The following is a 20,243-nucleotide window of genomic DNA, read 5'->3' as shown; positions in this document are numbered from 1 at the left end:
CTGAACCCAAATCTGCCTCTCTGCTCCTTCCCCTCCCGACCTCCACACCCTGCATTGATCCTAATTCTGATGTCAGAGGAGAGATAGAATCAAAACTAATGGAAAATTAGTAATTTAGATATTATCCATGCCGGCACCCCCTTTCCTATAAAGATTTTTTTTTTTATGTTTTCCTTGAGCAAAAATTCATCATCAAACACATCTTGTGTACAGAACCCTGTGCCAGTGGAAACAAGATAGATAAGGCAGCTACCAAAATAAAGCACAAGGTAAAATATGATATGGGTAATATGCATGGTTTACACAAAAGGCAAGGTGGTCAGAGGACTGAAAACTGTGCCATCTAAGGATTAGTAGAAGTATAGATAACCTGAGGACTTGAGGAAGACATGATTAGACGGCCAAATGGCTGCCACCTGGAAGAAGAGATTAGACTTAATCTTTCTTGTCCCAGATGGAAAAATCTAGTAGCAACAGGTAGAATTTGAAGTGGAGAGAGGCCAATTTGTTGTTCACATTTGGAAAAACTTGCCAATAGTAAAAACAGACTGCCTCAGGTTGAAGTGAACTCCCTGTTATGGGAGATCTACAAGTAGAAACTGAGAATGACTATTTAATGGTGATGTAGCAGTGAATTCCTGCTTCAGGTGGAGATTGGATTAGAATAGGCCTCAGAGGATCCTTGTAGTCCTCAGATTCTGTGATTCTGCATCTGCTGAATGAAGTTCAGTAAGTATCTGTAGTAAAGGAAAACTTCTTAGAGAAAATAAGATTTTTCTTGAACTTTGAAGAATATATAGGATTTCAATGTGGCATGAGCCTGAAATAAAATACATAGGATTATAAAAGAAATCAATTATATTGAAATACAATTAACCAAAAAAAATTTAATTCATGGACCTCATGAAATTACTGTTGTGGAACCTAAATTAAGAATCCCCGATGGTTGATTTTTTTTTTCCAATTTTTTAATTGTTGATTCTTGAAAAAAACTAGGAATTCTGAAAAGTAGAGGTGCATTGGGCACTGCAGTGCAAAGGCACAAAAGGTAAAAATAAGGAGTATCATATCTGAGTAATATTTAAAAGGTCATAGTGTGCATGGGAGTGGGGCAGAAATAATGTGTAGTAAGATTAGAAAAGTAGCAGGGAGCTAGGTTTTGAAGAGTTTCAAATACCACATTAACCAATATATTTTAGATCTCCTTTCCAATCAGAGAGATGGAGCAAGCAACAGCAGTGCCAAACTCACTGCACAATATTTGGCTCGAAGAAATGTGGGGGAAAATATGAAGGAATATGAGAACTTCACCACACAAAGCAATTGAATGGAGGAGGAAAAACAAGCCTCCAAAAAGCCTCTGTCGCTCCAAAACCATTTTTTAGATGAAATTAGGATAACAAATAAATGTGAGCTAGAACAGATCTGCTAGCATTTCTTTGACAGTTTGTGAAGAGCTGGTGTGGTATACATAGTCCCAGGAGTATTGGATCTTGAGAAGATACAAAACTGAAAGCTTGGTTTTCAGTCCAGATTCTTCACACCTACTTGCCCTCAAGCACAAAAAAATTCAAACTCCCTATGCTTTAATTTCTTCAACTAGTAAATAATGTGTTGAACTCAGTGATTTCTAATTCTAAATCATATAATTAGAACCATCCAATTCTAAATCATATAATCTTAAATTAAAACTTCTCCTAACCATTCTAACTGAATTGTTATTATTCCTCCCCCCTTTCTCCCACAGTCCTGGTGACCCGAGAGGATGACTTCAACAATCGACTGAACAACCGGGCCAGCTTCAAGGGCTGCACAGCCTTGCATTATGCAGCCCTGGCTGATGACTACCGCACGGTAAAGGAGCTGGTGGATGGAGGTAAGAAGGCCTAAGATGGTAGCATGGGGTGAGGGAAGGGCCAGCCCTCTGCCTTTGGCTCCTCCCCAGGCTTCCCCAAAAACCAAGGCCAAAGATATTAAAGAATTGGAAGGCCTGAATCTATGTGCGTAAAATATTTATTTACAATATCCTTGGCTTATGGCATTTGACTGTGATGAGGCCTCCATTGAAAGGGCATTGGATTTGCCCAGAGGCTGATTTTTCTCTAGCTCTAATTTACTTTTATACCTCTCCCATTCCCTTAGTTCACTTTACCAAGACAGGCAGAGAGAAGACATCTAGCATGAGGGACAGGGGACAGTGGGGAACAAGAAGGGATGAAACTTTATCAACATGATGAGCAAGACACCAACCTTGTTCCCTCGTGTTGTCATTGATAGAATACTTTGTGCTCAAAACACCCTTTTACATCTAGTGTCTCATTTGATCTACATGAGAACCCTGCACAGGAAGCAGAGCAGAGTTTGCAATCCTCATTTTACAGAGAAAGAGACCGAGTTTCAGAGAAGGAAAGTGCCTTGCTCACAGTTACAAAGCCAGTAAATGGTGGGATTTGGGTCAAGTTCAGGTACTTTGACTTCCAGTCCTGTGCTCTTTCCACTGTACTGTCTCAGAACGGGGCAGTGGGACATGGTCTGGAACTCTGCCCCTCCTTCTGCCTTTTACTTTTTACTCCTAAAAAGTACCACCCTCTACTCTTGTAGGTTACTGTCTTGGTAACATTAACTCTGGTCTACAAACATGCTCTGGAAATCTTACATGTTCTCTGAGAGTATTGGTAAACTCTGAATCTGTGTCCCTAGCCAGGGCCCAGCAGTATTTCAGCAGACAGAGATGTCCTTAACACAGGTACTCCCTTTCTTAGTACAGCACATGGCCTCTCCAGGATTCTTGTCTGTGTCTTCCTGTTAATTCACCATAGCTGATCCACCAGCATGTGCTAGCGGCCTTCCTCTGATTTTCTTAATATTTCATGGGTGCCACTGAAGCTTCTCTATTTGTTATCTGTCCCTCTTTATACTTACATAACTAGCCCTTTTTTCATCAAATTTGACCTTCACGGTGTCTTACACCATTTCTTATTTTCAGGTCTACACTGGTAGCGGGGAGAATAAAATCATAGTAATACCTTTTATTTCTAGAGCATATAAAGGTTCACAGAGTATTTTCTGGAAAACCACCCTGTGAAGTGTAGCTCTTATTATCCTCATTTTACAGATAAGAAAACTGAGACTCACTGAGACCCAAGTCTCATAACTAAGAAGGGTCACATTTCTCTAGAGCTTTTCTATTACAAAGTGCTTCTCCATCCATGACCTCACTTGATCCTCATAGCACCCCTAGAAAGAGCTAGAGCTCAGAAAGATGGACCGATTCACCTCTGATATCACAACCATTTGAGTGACTTTGGAACTGGAACCACATCTTCTGGTTTCGTGTCTAGCACTCTGTCCACCACTGTGCCATTTCCTCAGCTTTTCAGGGAAAAAATATGAACTCACATTCTAAAGGATTTGAATTTTTTTTTTTAAATATAAGAAGAGAAGGGAACCCACATGACTACACAGCAGTTTATCTGAAAATCTGAGGGTGAGCTATCCTATAAAAGTAACTAAATTGTTCATACCCTTTGACCTCAATACCACTCCTCCTCCCCAGATACTTCAGTGAGACCAAAGACAGGGAAGGCCCCATGTATCCCAAAATATTTGTTGTGCCACTTTTTATGGTAGCGATCAACTGGAAACATACTAGAGCCCATCTGTTGGGGAATAGCCAAACAAATGTTGGTACATGAATGTAATCAAATGTTACTGCGCTCTGAGAAACAGTGAATTATAAGGAGTTTGGAGAAACTTTGGAAGTTTTTTTGATAGAGAACTAAGTAAACAAAACCAAGAGGGCAACACCAGTGTGACAAAGAAAAATTTTTTTAACTAAGTAAAGGAAAACAATCCTAAAAGATATCAGAATTCAGATTAGTCCATCTTAACATTGAAACATTCCTCTCTTCCACGAAGAGGTGACAGACTACAGGTGATGAATAAGGCATATGTTGTCAGACATGGTAAATGTCATTTTAACTATATTTCTCATTACAAGAGGAGGTTCCATTGGAATGTTGAATATTGAGCAGTGACAGCACTGTGTCTAAAGGCACTGTAAAACTTCTCTTTTTTTGTAATATGTATGGGTTTAGGCAGACTGCCAGCCATGTTGATAGGTTGATCTTAGGTTGCATTTCCTTGAAGCAGGGTATCCAGGATTGCATGTGATTACTGCTCCATGTTCTGCTCTGGTCCAGTTCAGTTCTAGGTGTCGCATTTTAAGAAGAGTACTAGGAAGTATCCAGAACAGGGCAGCCAGGATGGTAAAGGGCCTTGATTGATAGTATGAGGGGCTACCTTGCAGAAACTGAGGATAGTTATCCCAGAGAAGTAAAGGTTTAGGGGAGATGTGATAGCTGCCTTCAAGTATTCAAGGAAGATGGGATTGACATGCTGTATTTGACCCCAGACGGCAGAACTAGAAGTAATAGGTGGAAATCAAAAAGAGGCAAGCGTAGGCTTGGGGTTAGGAGAAACATTCTGTTAGATCTGTCCTTATTTGGAATGAGCTACCTTAGGAGGTACTAGATCCCTCTATGGGAGCTGTTTAACAATGGCCCCTTGTAGGAGGAGGAATTATTTTTCAGGTATAAAGTGGACTAGAGAGCCCAATTCTGAAATTCTTTGATCCTGGGAAGCCCTTTAGTGAGAGAGGGAAGGAGAAAGGAGCAAGCTGTGCAAAAGCCAGGAACATCTGAAGCTGGCTTCTACCTAATAAGCAGTCATCCCTGATGGGGAAGGATTAAACTTCAAAGAAAGCCTTGCCCTGGCTAGTTGCCAATGAATATCACTTGTCTTGTTCATGATTTCCCCCACAGACCAACTCAGAAGACATGATGACTTGTTCATCTAGTCCTGTCTTATAAAAGGAAACCAGTTCTTCAGCCCCCCAAAAACTTTTGGGCATGGAACGGGACACAGAACTCAATACCCAAGAGGCATTGTCAATGGAACTGTGCCCTTCCTCCCTCCCTTTGCCCATCCCCACTGACTTCAGAATAGGGAGTACAGAGACAAAGTCCTTTCTGGCACATGCCCTGACCCAGGCCCTCTGATCCCTGGAAACTCTTGAATCGTAGCAGTAAGCATATGGTTTCAGGGGTCATCCATCTAGTACATCCAGTGCCTGAATAGTAACCCCAGTTACAACAGCCTCCCAAGCCATGACATTGTCCCTGAGAGGAGGCACATTCCTGGGCTAGGTCTCATCCCTTGGGCCCCTCCAGATAGAGCATATATGTCAGTGCAGAATACTTTGGCCCAAGACTGTTTGGCCCAGCCATAGTATCCATGAAAGCTGATTGAGCTCCTCCCAAAGGCAGGTGCTAGAAAAGTGTCCCAGAGCTGTATTGTTCTTGTCTTTTTGTTTTGTGGGAAATTTTCAGGAAGGGCTTTTGTGGGTGAGGGACACCATAGCCCTTTTCTGCTAATTGATGCACCCCTATTCCCCAGGGCCTCATGTTTCATCCCCCTTCATACTATCTCTTCTATCCCCTCCATTCCCCCTGCCCCCTTCACAGTATCTTCTCCTGTATCTGCCTGAAAGTTGGTTCTGAAAGAGAACCCGCTCCCCTGGGCTGAGATCGAACACCTTTAAAGCAGTTAATGCAGTGTCTTTTGTAAAGCAGCTTCCCTGCCGGGACCATCCCCATTGACCCAAGCCAGGGGTATGCTTCCTGTCTGCTGACATGGAACAGATGCCCCCCAGCCCACTAGCCCCCCGGCCTTTCCACTTCCCCCCACCTGCTTTCTTCCAGAGTGTCCATTTACACACACCGCCACTACCCCTCCCTTATTCCCTCCCTCTTGGCTTCCCCCAGCCCCAGGCCAAAGCCATTAACTATCTAGCTCTCTCCCTCCCACCCCTTTCCACCTCAGACAAGTGGCCATCAGTCAGAATAGGCAAGGCCACCAGCAGCCAACCTCTCCACCCTGACCCCTGCCCTCCATGACCCTGCAGGCCTCTCTTCATGTTTAAGAGAAAGGCCCTTTTCCTGTTCCCTCATCCCTTAGAGTGAGACTGCTAGTGATATTTCCAGAGTGTCCTTACCAACAAGTTAGGAATGGGTGCAAGCCAAAGAAATTTATCTCAGACTTTGAAAACCATTTGAGGATTCTTAGAATCATATAATCTTAGACTTTAAAAGGATGTTAGAAGTCATTTAGTCTAGAAATGAATCTTTTGTCATCCTCCATTCTTAGAATCTTAGAACTACAGAGCTCCTCAGAGGGCATCTGGCAACCCTTGTACATAACCCTCAATAGCATCCCTGACAGGTTAGGAAAAGGGGCATATTCTGGTACAGTGAGTCGGGAAATCTGGATTTACATCCTCACCCTACTGCTTAGCACTTATGTACCCTTGGGCAAGTTGCTTAACTTCCCTGGGCCTCAGTTTTCTTCTCTGTCAAATGAAAAAGGTAGACTAAATGATTTCTGAGATCCTTTTGTAAGCCTAGAGCCTTTAAAGAGCTGAGAGTCACAAAATCTGCTGTCATGCATAGACCTGGTCACATCCCAGCTCTGCTCAACACTGATGGCTCCCTCCACCTAACATTCAGAGCCTACCACAATCTGGTAGCACCCTACCTTTTCAGCATCATGTCATGCACGTATTCCAGGATCCAGCCAAACTGCTCATTCTTCTTTTCTCATGTTCCTCCCTGTGCTTGGAATAGACTGCTCCTCACTCTCCTTCCTCCTTTGAATATCTCCTACTCAGCCTTTAGAGCCCAGCTCACAATCCACTCCAAGAAGCTTTCCTTGCTGCACTGTGGTTAGTGATGATCTCCCAGGACCTTCCATAGTACTTTGTTTACCTCATACTAATGCACTTATGTAACATCATAGATTGCATTTATCTGTTTATGTCTTTTCACAATCTTTATGAAGACGGTCTATATGTGTGTACTGAAGTCATTTTTGATGAAAGCATGAACATCAGTTCTATTCAACAAATGTTTATTAAATGCTCCCTGTGTGCAAGGCAATGTGCTTTAGCTTCTGGGCATGAGAAAACTGAAACAAAATGGGCCCTGCTCTGAGGTAGTTTACATTCTCCGGGGGGTGGGATGGGTGGGCGTGGGGGCAATAATATATACAGAGCTAAGTAAATACAAAATGCAAAGGCACAGAAAGTCATAAGATCAATGATTTGAAAGGGAACTCTAAAGCCATTTGATCCAACTTTCTCATTTTACAGATGAGACACTTGAGGCCCAAAGCAACTTAAAAAACAGTCCTCAGTTTGTTGTTCAGATCCCTTCATAATCTGTCCTCCCATCTTTACAAGTCTTCTAACACCTGATACACTCCATATGCTCTTCAATCCAGGGACCTGGGCCTCCCAGATATTATATGAACAAGACACTCCATCTCTTGGCGTTCTTTCCAGCCATTCCTCAGGATGCCAGAATATTCTTCCTCCTCATCGCCACCTCTTGGCTTCCCTTGATTTCTCAATTCCCAGCTCAAATTCCACCTTCTACAGGAAACCTTTCCCCACCCCCTTAATGGTAATGCTTTACCTCTTTTGATGATTTCCTGTATGTAACTTGTTTGGATGTGGTTGTTTGCTTGTTGTCTTTCCCATTAGAACATGAGCTCCCTGAGAGTATGAAACATCTTTTGCCTTATTTTGTTATCCCCACTGTGCTTAACATAGTGCATGGCACGTAATGGGTACTTAATAAAGGCATATTGACTTACTGACCAAAGTTAGCCAGGCAGTAAGTGGCTTTGAACCCAGGACCTAGGACCTCAAATCTAGCACCCTTGCCACTGCACCACAGTGCCTCCTGAAGCAAGAGAAAGGTACAGGCCATTTACATTTATAGGTAGGAAATTTGAATCCCAAAGAGGTTTAAGTGACTTGCCCAAGGTCACACAGGTAATAAGTGGGAAAGACAGGATTCAGACCCCTGTTCTCTGACTCTAAATCTAGCATTTGTTCTTCAAAACCTAGAAGTCCCTCAACAAGGTAGGCAGACCCTCTGAGAAAGATTGACAGAGGAACATAGACAAGTTGAGCAAACTGATAGCATCCATCAAAGAACTAAGTAAGGACAAATCTGTAGATCTCTTCAACACACCTGAGGCTCTCCTGTGCTGTTGGGGGAAATTGAGTCTCTACTCCCCAGCCCCCCAAGTTCCTCCAGCTATAATATTGTGCTCTTCATGTTATATAACACTACCTTCTCTTCTCATTGTTCCCCATCTTCCTTCTCTTAGTTCTTAACACCCTCCTTCTCACCTCCCTATCACAGCCCCATCACTTGGGCTTCATGAAACCCAACCCTAGCATCCCCTGAACTTCCCATTTGGCTCCCTTCTCACCTGCCTACCACTAGGGTCCCTCTTCCTCTTTAACCTTTCTCAATTGAGGAGGTAAAAAGTTCTCAAATTCCACACCCATTTTATCTGGGGGAGAAGCTCCTTCTCAGTTCTAACATTCTTCTCTTTAGCAAACAGTTAGTTTGCTGTCAGGTCCCAGAATCTTCTACATCACCCTTGACCCCAAACTGTTGTTTTCTTTCTCACGTTCCACTTGACTAGCTGGCTGGCTGGCTGTTCCAACAGATGCTGGGGAAATGTATCCTTCTTCTCTGCCCTATGTCTGCTAAAACCTCCAGTTTTCTGACTTTTACCAGCAGAGTGAGAGGGCAGAAAGACACTTGAACTGGAGCCTAGCCTGAGCGTCAGTCTGGACTCTCCAGCTGACTCACTACATCATCTCAGGCAAATCTCTTTTGGTTTCTTGACCTCAATGTTCTCTTGAATGAAGGGTTTGACTAAATGATCCTCAGGTCTCCATCCACCTCAGATGTTCTATGATCCTATCATTTTGTCATTCACACTGTTTTCAAGGAGAACCTAGATTCTCAATTAGTTATCACACCCCCACTCCATACCCCCAGTTAGTTTAGTCTGTAAATCCAAGTTTTTCCATTTCACAGTGAGCTCTGTCTAGAACCTCCTATGTATTTCTCTATAATTTTACAATTTTCCTGACCTGTATTAGTTCTTCACTTCAGGGCTGAACTGAATATCTCTTTTCTCTGCCACATGACAGCCTTGACCTTGCAATAAGAATCACAGAATTTGAAGAGTAGAAGAGGGACCTCAGAGGCCAACTAGCCCAAACCTGTACACAAGCCAACAAGTGAGCATCCAATCCCTCCTTGAAGACTTTTGAGGAGGGGGAACTCACAACCTCTCACATAGGCCCCTTCCACTTTGGGGCAGTTCTGGTTGATGAGAAGTTGAAGATAACACTTGTGTCCTTCCCGTCGAGTCTGCCACCTTCTTTACTGAGATATCAGGCCTCTGCTAATGCAGCCTGAGATGACATGAACTTTTTGGCTGACAGGTCTCAGTGCTGACCTTTTTTCACTTGCTATTCACTAGTACCCACAGATCTTTTTCACATATACTTATTCTAATAAAGGGGAAGGGGGGCAAGCTTTTATTAAACTCCTACAATGTGCCCGGAGCAGTGCTAAGCACTTTACAGATATCTCATTTAATCCTCACAACAACCCTAGGAAAGTACATCCTGTTATTATCTTGGTTTTACAGTTGGGAAAACCTAGGCAAACAAATTAAGTGACTTGTCCTGAATCACACAGTTAGTAAGTGTCTGAGGCAGAATTTGAACTCAAAGCCTTCCTGACTTCAGGCCTAGCATGCTATCCAGTATACCATCTGGCTGCCTCTGGTTCTGAATTAAATGAAATTTGAGTAAATATTAAATCATATAATACAGGTAGTAAATGCACAATGACTGAGAAAGAGATCTCCATAGACCATCTAACCATAGTTAGAATGCACTTCCTGGAAGAGGTGGGACTCCAGAGGCTAAATAAGATTTTTTGAGATCTGGAGAGTCATAGGAGAGGAGGATATTCCAGAGAGGGGAAAACTTTTAGTAAAGCCAGAAAGTCCAGAATGAGTATGTTGTGGTGATGGAACCATGAAGCAATAGGCCCGTGTAAAATTCAAGGCTCATTGCCTCTATAGTGCCAGCCTTCGGTGGGATCCTACAACCCTTCCTGCCTTTCTTAAATGAGAAAATAAAGCATCATAGAAAGGCTGATGACCCAACCTTATGCATTAGTAGTTTTTTGTTTGTTGATAGAAAAAATGGCTTCAAGCTTCTAAGTTTAAGTTTAAGCTTTTTCTAAGCGTTGTCCAGGGTGTTTGTTCTAAGTTTTGTCTTCATGTACATAGTAAGTATTTCTGTTGTTACAGTTGTTACACTTTATTCATATCATAGCACTTTGTGCCAGCTTTGTGTGTTACCTTGCATCATTCATATGGCCTCACTCCATTACCTTCACGAACCATACTTTGTTCAGCCATTCTCCAATAGTTGAGGACACAGTTTGTTTCCCATCTTTTGCCATTTCAGTTAGTACTGCTGTTTAATATTTCCTCATAGATTTCTTTCCCTGTTGCTGGTGACCTCTTTGAGTGGTATAAATGGCATATTTAAGTTATCAGATCAAGGATGTGAATAATTTTATAACTTTTCTTACATAATTTCCAGTCATTTCCCAAAATCATTGGATCAGTTCCAGCTCTACCAACTTTGACTTAGTGTCTCTGTTAAGTCAGTTTCCCTCTATAGGCAAGTCTCAGTTTCCTCCCCTGTAAAATGATATGGGTTCTTAACCTATAGTCCCATGGACCACAGAGGGTCTGTGGATGGATTATATTCGGTCCATGAACTTGCATGAGGAAAAAAATCTTTATTTTCACTAATCCCTAACTGAAATTTAGTATTTCCCTAAGTTATGAATATAAGCAGCAAATATTATTCTGAGGAAGGGTTCTTCAACTTCGCCAAAGAGGTGCCTGACACCAGAAGTTTAAAGACCATGGGACTAGATCATCTCGTAGGTGCCTTCTGACTCTGAACTTATGATGCCATGACATCTATTATTATTTGTATCCATTTATTAGGCTTGTTTTCTAAACAAACTGAACTCTTGTAGGACAGAATCAGATCTAAAGAGATCCTTTGACTTTGATTCAGAGCTGGAAGGGACCTTAGAGGTCTTCTATTCCAGTCACTTCATTTTACAGATCAGGAAACTGAAGCCTAGAGAGCCAGAAGGACTTTTCCAAGGTCATACAGGTAGTAAATGAAAGAGCCATACTGAACCCTTTGTTTTCACCTCCACATACTATTTCTCTCCCTGAAGCAAACTCCAGCTGGCCCTCATTTCTCCTCCTTCATTCTAAGGACAGTGACTGAATATTTCGTTGACTAAAAGTTCTAGGGAGTTGAGTCCCCCTATGGTAATATAAGGCACTGTGCTTGGCCGAACCCTTCAGAAGAATAAAGCAGGTACAAGTTCCTGGTCTGCAGCTTAGTGCCTGCTGTCATTGGGTTCCCCAAGCACCACCTCCAACAAGGTCTTTCAAATTGCCAGAAAAATCAACCTTCGCAGGAGCTTAGAGAAGAGGAAGATTAACAGTGATAAATATGAAGTCTTGCCTTTAGAACCATCTTGGCATTGGTCATCTCTGGCCTCATCACTTCAGGTTCAGATCTTAAAGGACCTTTTATACAGGCTCAGAAGCTGTCTCTCATCTGCCATTTTCTCTCATCTACCAGTTTATCCCTATTGGGCCTTCAGATGCCACCTAACTTTTTCAGATCACCGAAGTGGATCTGATCTCTCCTCCTAAACTCCCATTTCTCTATTCTCAATAAGCACAAAACAAGTATTTTACTTATTACTTCCTATCTTACCATTTCTGTCATCTCAGTTATCTTAATTCTTCTTCTTGGCCTTAGAGGACACTAGGAGCAGTGGACAAAAGTTCATTGTATTCCATGTCAGGGAATGCAGTGCAACCCCTCATGTCTAGAGACTGTCCAGCAGATTCTGTCTGAGCTCTTGTTGGAGATGTTCTGGAAGGAATCATCATATTTTGTAGCTGGGAGGGGCCTTTGAGATTACCTCATTCAGCCCCCTCATTTAAAAGAGAGCAAGAGAGCCAGCTAAGCCCCAATGATGCTGAGCTGCTCATCTGGGATTGTATAGTTGATATTTAAATAGCAGACCCAGACTTCAGTCCAGATCCTCCAGACATAGATCTGATGTCCTTTCCATCCTAAACCACATCCTTTCCAGATTCTGAGTGGACTAGAGACCATCAGAAATGCTCCCTGGCCCCCAGATTCTGTAAAGTACTAACCCTCCACTAGAGCTTACTTTCTATAGGCAGGATTCATCTCTATCTCTCCCACAGAATAGCTCAGCCTAGGGCCTGTAGAAATCTAAAAGCCCTTCATTTCTCACCTAGGAAAGTCCTTCCCCGGAAAGGATCCTTGGGGGAGCCAGCTGGGCCGTAAGGGGAGTACAGTGGTCTAGTGCTTATTCTCAGTAGCAGGAAGCGGGTGGGACCAGTTCAGGTCCTGTCAGAGAATTGTCTCTTAGAGACTTTTCTGGATTTCATGTAGTCTCCTCTTTTGTGTTGTTGTTAGTATGTTTTTAAAACACCATTGAAAGACGATCAGATGGCATGTCTGCCTTCTGATCTCCGTCCCTCTGTCTCCTATCATCCCTGTAATTTGAGAAAGCCCATGTGGTGGAGCCTGTAGCTTCCAGAGCAGACCCACTAATTTCCCCTCTTAAAATAAGGAGGGAAGGAACACCTTGCTACATAGAAACAGAGGACATCAAGAGCTGGAAGGAGTCTCAGAGATCAGCTAGACTAACCCTCTCATTTTACAGATGAGTAAACTGAGGCCCAGTAAGAAAAGGTCTGTGTCCAGGATCACACACCCGATATGAGAGGTAGACCATGAGCTCTCCATAGTGGTGCTTTGGGTGTTGTTAGTGTCACTGTAAAAAGCTTTGGGCAAGGAAGGGCCATAGACATCCCTCTCATCCATCCTGTTGCCTTTTCCTATCTCTGACAGGGAGATGTCTTCCAGTTCTGCTTTTCAGCCACTGGAGCAAAAAAGAAAATAGCTCAAGCACTGGAGGCTCCCTTTCCCAAGAGCCTTCCCCACTACCCTTACACACACACACAGACAGACACATAGGCACATACACACACGCACACTCATACACACACATGCACACTCACACATACACACCTGATATCCAGACACCCAGCTTTCTACCATCCTTTAATGGCCCTCAAGCAATCTAAAGAGTAGCTGGCTCTGACTTCCTGGCCAGCATGCGTCCGGCATGAGCTCACTGCCACCAACCAAGGCAGCTGGAGACTAGACAGTCCCCCTTTCTGGGTGACGAGGAGGTCAGTGCCTGCCAGCTCTCCTCTCCCTCCCAGAAGACTCAGGACAGGGCTTGAATGCCAACCTGCGTCATAGCAATAGCTCACATTTCTAGAGCACTTTAATCATCTCCAAAGCAAATTCTTCATAACAGTTTTCTGTATCACAAAGATCAGGCAACGTAGCAGTGGACTTGGAACCACAAAAGCCTTGGCTGAAATCCTGTGTCAGACTCATTACATGAACTTAAGCAAATCATTCACCTCTTTGGGTCTCAGTTTCCTCATCTGTAAAATAGGATTAATAAAACAGGTAGCACCTAACTCCCAGGGTAGCATAAGGTTCAAATGAGCCTAACCTAGGTAAAGTACTCTGCAAACCTTGAAGCCCTATTGAAATGTTGTTATAGTCTCGTCGTGGTCCTGGTTCTCAAAAGGGGAAACTGAAACTAGAACAGGAGATTAACTGACTTGCCCAGAGCCATACAGGTCATGTCGGAGCTAAGACTCACCCCTAGCTCTCCTGACTCCCAAGTCCTGCTGTGGCCTTTCCACTGTGCTATACTGCCTCTAAAGTCCTAAGCTTGGGCCAGATATACCTTTCTTACATCCCCAGCTGGCAGAAAATTCATATTAAGAGGAGCGTGTAATGTACCTGCCAAGGCAGCTTGAATCTACCTGCCCTTTGGAGGGAGCAGAGCATGCTCTCACCCTCCACAAAAGGGCTCTCCCAAGGGCACAAGTCTGTTCTCACCAGCCCATACAAACATGAACCAAGGCCTGCAGACATGCTTCACTTTATGTAATCACCATATCCCTACATGTTGCATTTTTTGAAAATAGAATTCCGTTTCAAGTGTCCTAAGGAGAGAGTTTACAATTAAGAAATCCTATGGTGACTTCTTAGATAAAATCATGGCATGGTGAAAATAGTGTTGGACTGAGTAGGAGAAGACCCGGGTTCTGGACCTCTCTCTATCATTGTACATCTCTTCCCTACTCAGGACCTCAGTTTCTCTATTTATAAATTAAATGAACCCTAAGAATCTTCTTCAGCAGCTAGGTAGCACAATTGATAGAATGCCAGGAGAGGAGTCAGGAAGACCTGAGTTTTAAATTTGTCCTCTAACTAACTAGCTGTGGCCCTGTATAAGTCATTTAACTCTATTTGCCTCAGTTTCCTGACCTGTAAAACAATCTGGAGAAGGAAATGGAAAATTACTCTTGTATCTATGCCAATAAAACCCCAAATGGGAATTCAAAGAATCAGACACAACTAAAATGACCAAACAACAGAAAGATTCTTCTGGCTCTGGCATTCCAGGATTCTAAGTGGAAAAAAAAAAGAACTTTTTGCTTTATTGGCGGATCTAAATTTGTGATCAGTAGTTTGGTTTTTTTGTTTTTTAACCTCAAGTGCACAACCCTAGACTCCCACTCTGATACAAGAGGACAGAAAAAAGAGAAGGCCCTCCCTGAACTCAGGGAATACAAGAATCATGAACAGAAAACACAGATAGGACAAGACAAGAAACAACCTAGTTTTGACTCATTAAGGCTGAAAGTATGGTACAGAGTAGGGAGAATGGACTGTCAAAGGGAGAAAAGTCCTTGTAGATTGGTATGGTTGGCAGAGTCTTCCTAGAGGTGAACCTTTAGCTGGGCCTTGAATGCTGGGTATGATTTGGGACAGATGGTGGAGCAGGGAAGGCATCTTATATCGGGAGAGGGAGAAAACAAATATCAGAGGCAGGAATGAGCCTGGGTATTATAGAGACTAAAGACTGGCTTGAGTTGAAGTGTTGTGTAAGGGCATGAAGAAGCTGGAGAGGAAAACCCAGAGGGCCTTGAGTTTGTCCTTTGATCTCTGAGAAGCCATGGATACAGTCAGAGCTAGGCTTTAGAAAGGCAGCTGAATGCCCACAAGATTGGCTGGGGCACCAGGAGAAAGGTTATACACAAAATTTTGAGGAATGGAAGACTGGACTTGGAATCTGAAAGACCCAGGTTCAAATTCTACTTCAGTCCCTCAGTATCTGTGTAACATTAGACGAATGACTTGGTCTTTCTGAATTCTTCGTTGTAGAATGAAGAAAGTAGACCCAGTGACCCCTTAAGGATCTTTCCAGTTCTAAATCTGTGGTCTGCTTTGATCCAGAAGGCAGAACCCAGAGCACTGGGTGGAAGTTACAGGGGCAAATTGAGACTTCATGTGAGGAAATAACTTGTAACGATTAAACTATCTAAAAGGGAATTGGGCTGCTTTGGAAAATGATGACTTTCCCCACACTGGAGTCTTCTTGCAGATGTTGGGTAGACACTTATTGTCCAGGGATTGGTGATTTGAGATGGACTGACTCTAAGTAACCCTGAGACTCTGTGATTCTGAGAGACTAGAGTTGGGCATATGGTTTAAAGAGCTGTTAAAGCAATCTGAGTGAGAGAGGATACGTCCTGGCTGAGGGAGGAGCACCCTTAGGAATGAAGGGGACAAATGCTACAGTTCTCCTCAGAGCTGGAGGCAGAAGACCCAGGTTTGAGCACTAGATTTTATACATCTGACTGTGACTCTGGTCCTTCTGAGTCTTGAGAGTTTAAACCCTCTTGCTACTTACTTTGAAGGATTATGTTATGCTGAAGTCACTTCTGCCCTGGCCCTCTGTTTGCCTTAGCAGGGAGGATCTGCCAGACCCCTCTTTTTCCAGCAGACCGAATATAAGCAAACAAAGCAATGTTGGTCTGTATAGGCAAAACCATAGCCAAGAGGTAACTAGAATTCAGGAGTTTCCAATTCTCCCTCATTCTTAACCCTTCTTTCTAAACAGTTAGGAAATGTCTGGACCCTTTTTATCCTGATGATCTGATGTATCCCAATCCCCCATACTGGACATCTCTAAGATGAGGGGAACCTGCACACTCACTTTAGGACTATTCTAAGGGAAATACTTAGGGAGGGGGGTGCCAGCAGCAGTGGAAACTGGATAATTTATTATCCAAGGGCTGTTTGTCCCTGATACTAAGAATAATAATTAGTATTTCTGTGGCACTTTAAGGTTTACAAAGCATTTTACAACATTCCTCACAACAACCTTGAAGGGAAGAGAGAGTGGGTACTGTGATCATTCTCCGCCTCCCTTTTTTTTTTTTAACTGATTAAGAAATTGAGGCAGACAGAGGTTATATAACTTGCTGCAGGGCTACACAGCTAGTAAATATCTAAAGGCAGATTTGAATTCAAATCTTCCTGACTCCAGGTCCCCGAACTTCTCTCATACCACTTTACTTCCAGAGTGTATCATGGTGTGACAAGAACCCAGTGTGTTCCCTGTATGGAGCAGAGCACCTGGAACCTGGATTTGGCCTAAAATCCCAGCTCAGCCACTGATTTCACTGTGATCTTGGATAAGTCACTTCCCTCTTTCAGGCCTCAGTTTCTCCTCCAATGATTCTCTTCTCCCTCTGTCTTCCTACTCCTCCTTTCTCCCCTTACCCAGATTATTTCTTCGCAACAGCAGGAGCAGAAGCTCACAGACCCTGGAAAGAGACAAGAGAAAAACTTTATAAAGGGGGTGAATAAAGCAGCTAGAATTGCTAGGGTACCGAATATGATAGAGATGAAGCGGAAACCACTTGAATGCCCAAAGAGTAAGCAGTGAGAATCCAGAACCATATCCAAAAGAAGACACTTATTAGATAGAGTGACCTTGGGACTGCAGAAAATTGCTTCTCCTTCCTAAGCCTCAATTTCCTTATCTGTAAAATAAGAATAGTGTTCCCTGCCACCCTCACCACCACTGAAAGTACCTTGAAAACTTGCACCATCTTGTGAATGAAGATGATGATGATGATGGTGGTGGTGGTAGTGGTAGTGGCTCCAGTGAGCTTTCTAGCATCTGGCAAACAATCAATCAGCCAATATTTATTAAGCACCTGCTATGTCCAGGCACTGAGCTAAATGTGCTAGGCTTACAAAAAGAGGTAAAAGATCATCTCTGCCCTCAAGGGAGCTTGCATTGTAGTGGAGAAGACAACATGCACACAGATATATACAAAGCAAGTCATATGCAAGATAAATAGGAACTAATTAACAGAGGAAAGGCACTGGAATTAAGAGAGTTTCCTGTAGAAGGTGGGATTTTAGTTGGGACTTAAAGGAAGCCAGTGAGATGAATAAATCAGTGGAGGAGGGAGAGTATTCCGGACATGGGAGCTAGCTAGAGAAAATGTCCAAAACCAAAAGATGCTTCATTTGTTGAACAGCCAGGAAGCCGGTGTCACTGGGTCAGAGAGTAAGATGTAAGAAGATTGGGAAGGTAGGAGGGGGCTAGGTTGTGAAGGGTTTTGAATGCCATGCAAACTATTTTGTATTTAATCATAGGAAGCCACTGGAAATTGTTGAATAGTGGAGTTGATATGGTCAGACTTGTGCTTTAGGAGAATCATTTTGGTGGCTACAGGACTGATCTGAGTGGGGAGAGACTTGAAGCAGTCAGACCTACCAACAGGTTATTACAGTGATCCAGGCATGAAGTGATGAGGGCCTATTTTTACAGTGGTACCAATGTCAGAGGAGAGAAGAGGGTATATTTGAGAGATGTTACACAGGTGAAATCAACAGGCTTTGGCATCAGATTGAGTATGGGAGGGTGAGAGACAGTGAGAAATCCAGGGTGACTCCTAGGTTCTAAGCCTGAGTGACTAGCATGGTGTAATAGGGAAGTTGGGAGGGAAGAAGGATTTAGAGGGAAAGGTTCAATCCTGGATATGTGGAGTTTAAGATGTATCTAAACATCTGGTTTGAGGATGTCTAAGAAGCAGTTGGAGATGAGAGATTGGAAGTCAACCCCAAGGTTGAAGCCAGATAGGTAGATTTGAGAATCATCAGCTAGAAATGATAATTAAATCTGTTGGGGCTTGATGAGATCACTAGCTTGAGAATGAGAAGTAAAATCATTATTTTTCTATGAACGAATCAATTCCCAAAACTCCCTATAAGCCTTCTAACTTTAAATCAGGACACTAATAAATGCATTTGTGTTTGGACCTAACATGTATGGCTGAAATTCACACGTCTTAGGATTTATTTCAAGGTGATGGATACAGCCGTCACTTTCCTCCTGTTCTTATCCCCTTAATCAAAGCAGGAGGCCTTACTTAAACCAGTGCTTTGCCTTAAGAATAAAAGAGTAAACAGACTTATATTCATGACTTCTAATTCTTCTTCCTTGCTATAGTCTTTCCATTGGCCTAGGGCAGCCAAAACATCTGTCAGACTAGTCAGTTGGGGTGGTTGTTGTTACAGAGACAAAGCATCCAGATTGATAATTGGTGTCTTAATTGAATTAGCCAGATGTTTGGGCTTTGTGGGGCTCTGTATATATCCCTTCCAAATTTTGTTAGATTCAAGCAGACTTGTGATTAGCCTGTTTAGGAGGGGAAGGAACAAAGGTTAACACCCTTTGCATAGAGCTCTGCCTGGAACTCCTTTTTGCAGGGTATAATTACTGGGGCTAACAAAACAGCACACTAGGATAGGACTTAGTCTTCTAGAGCCTTGAGCCGTACCTTAGCTAACATCCCCTTCTTTTTTCTGGGTCCTAATGCAAGGGAGCTATGGTCAGTGGGGCAGAAGGTAGAGGCCTGACTGCTCTCCCCAAATTCCCCTAAAAACCAGAGTTGGCTTGTAATTTTTTTTCTGACAGTTAGGGGAAGTGGAAATGGGATTACAACAGGCCTGGAGGACAACCAGAGTGTGTGGAGGGCCAGCTAAGCCACCTAGAACAGTAGCATTGCAAATAGGCATGGCCCACTTCCTCTATACTTCCGTCTCCTTGACCTTTCCTGTCCAAGCCTCCCTCCCAAGTAAAAGGGGGTGTGTATGTGTGCGTGTGTGTGTGTATGTGTGCATGTGCGTGTGCATGTATGTGTAGAGTAGATGGAGCAAATTTATCATAACCCTATTTTACTAAGAAGTCTAAGTCTCACGTAAGTATCTGGCTTAGCATTACACAGCTATTACATGCCAAATCTTGGATTCTAACAGCCTTCTTGAGTCCGAATCCTGTGCTACAGGATCTGTGACTTTCTCTGCATTGATATTCTCTCTACCTACATACCTAACCCAACCTATCTACATCTAAACAGAAGGTTTTGTGAGATGCCAAACCGAAAAAATTAATCCCCTTGCTGCCAGTCTGGAGAGCCTTTGGACACCCAGGTGGACTAACCTTTGGACAGCAGACACAGAGTCTATTTACAGGCCTGGACTCAAAGCCTCTGTCCATGGTAGAGCCTGCCCTAGCTTGCATTCCTCTGGCCTAGCCTTTAAGAGGCCAGGGTCATCTCCAGACCCCAGTGAGTTTGGTGTGAGATGGTTGGTAACTACACCTTGGATTTATATGGCATAACAGCTTACAAAGCATGCTGACACTATCTTATTTTAACTCTACAACAGTTCCGTTGTCCCCATTTAACAAAAGAAGAAACTGACACTCTGAGAGGGAAAGTGACCTTCACATGGTAACACTACTAATATATTCCAAAACCAGAACTAGAACCCAGGATCTCCCGGTCTAGAATAGCATCACTTGAACTCTAGTCTATTATTCTAGTACACTCTGGCCTCCTTGCTCTGTAATCATCCATTTCAGGCTTGCAGCCAGTCCACTCTTCGTAGCCCAGCAGCATATGGTTACAATTAGGAGAAAATGTTGTTTGGTCTGCAAGGAGGTTCTCCTTGTGTCGACTCTCCTTGGACTCTGTTGAGATGTCTGCTTTCATGCTTAGCAGCAAATACCACTGGATAATAGGTCTTGAGGGACAGGGGACAAGTCACTTCAGCCTCTGGAACTTGGTTTCCTCATCAGTAAAGTGCAGTGAGGAGGTGGGGAATTGGACCCAAGGTCCCTTGCAGCTCGAAATCTGTGATCTAGTATTCAGTGTGTTGTTGTTCAACTATCTGCCATGGTTCCCTGTTGCCTGAA

At 43.2% G+C, this 20,243-nt stretch overlaps 1 protein-coding gene across 4 annotated transcripts in view; it reads left to right on the top strand.

Moving 5' to 3' along the window:
- Positions 1-20,243, top strand: part of CLPB (ClpB family mitochondrial disaggregase) — a 188,669-nt gene that overhangs the window by 95,277 nt on the left and 73,149 nt on the right. For all 4 annotated transcript variants that reach the window (XM_072610324.1, XM_072610325.1, XM_072610326.1 and 1 more), the window contains one exon: positions 1,748-1,876. In XM_072610324.1, the coding sequence (XP_072466425.1) occupies positions 1,748-1,876 (129 nt within the window). The remainder of the gene's footprint in view (positions 1-1,747; positions 1,877-20,243) is intronic.

This window comes from Notamacropus eugenii, chromosome 5, assembly GCF_028372415.1.
Source record: "Notamacropus eugenii isolate mMacEug1 chromosome 5, mMacEug1.pri_v2, whole genome shotgun sequence".
NCBI lineage: Eukaryota > Metazoa > Chordata > Mammalia > Diprotodontia > Macropodidae > Notamacropus > Notamacropus eugenii.
The sequence above is the reverse complement of the archived record's forward strand: the minus strand, read 5'-3'. Positions and strand labels throughout refer to the sequence as shown.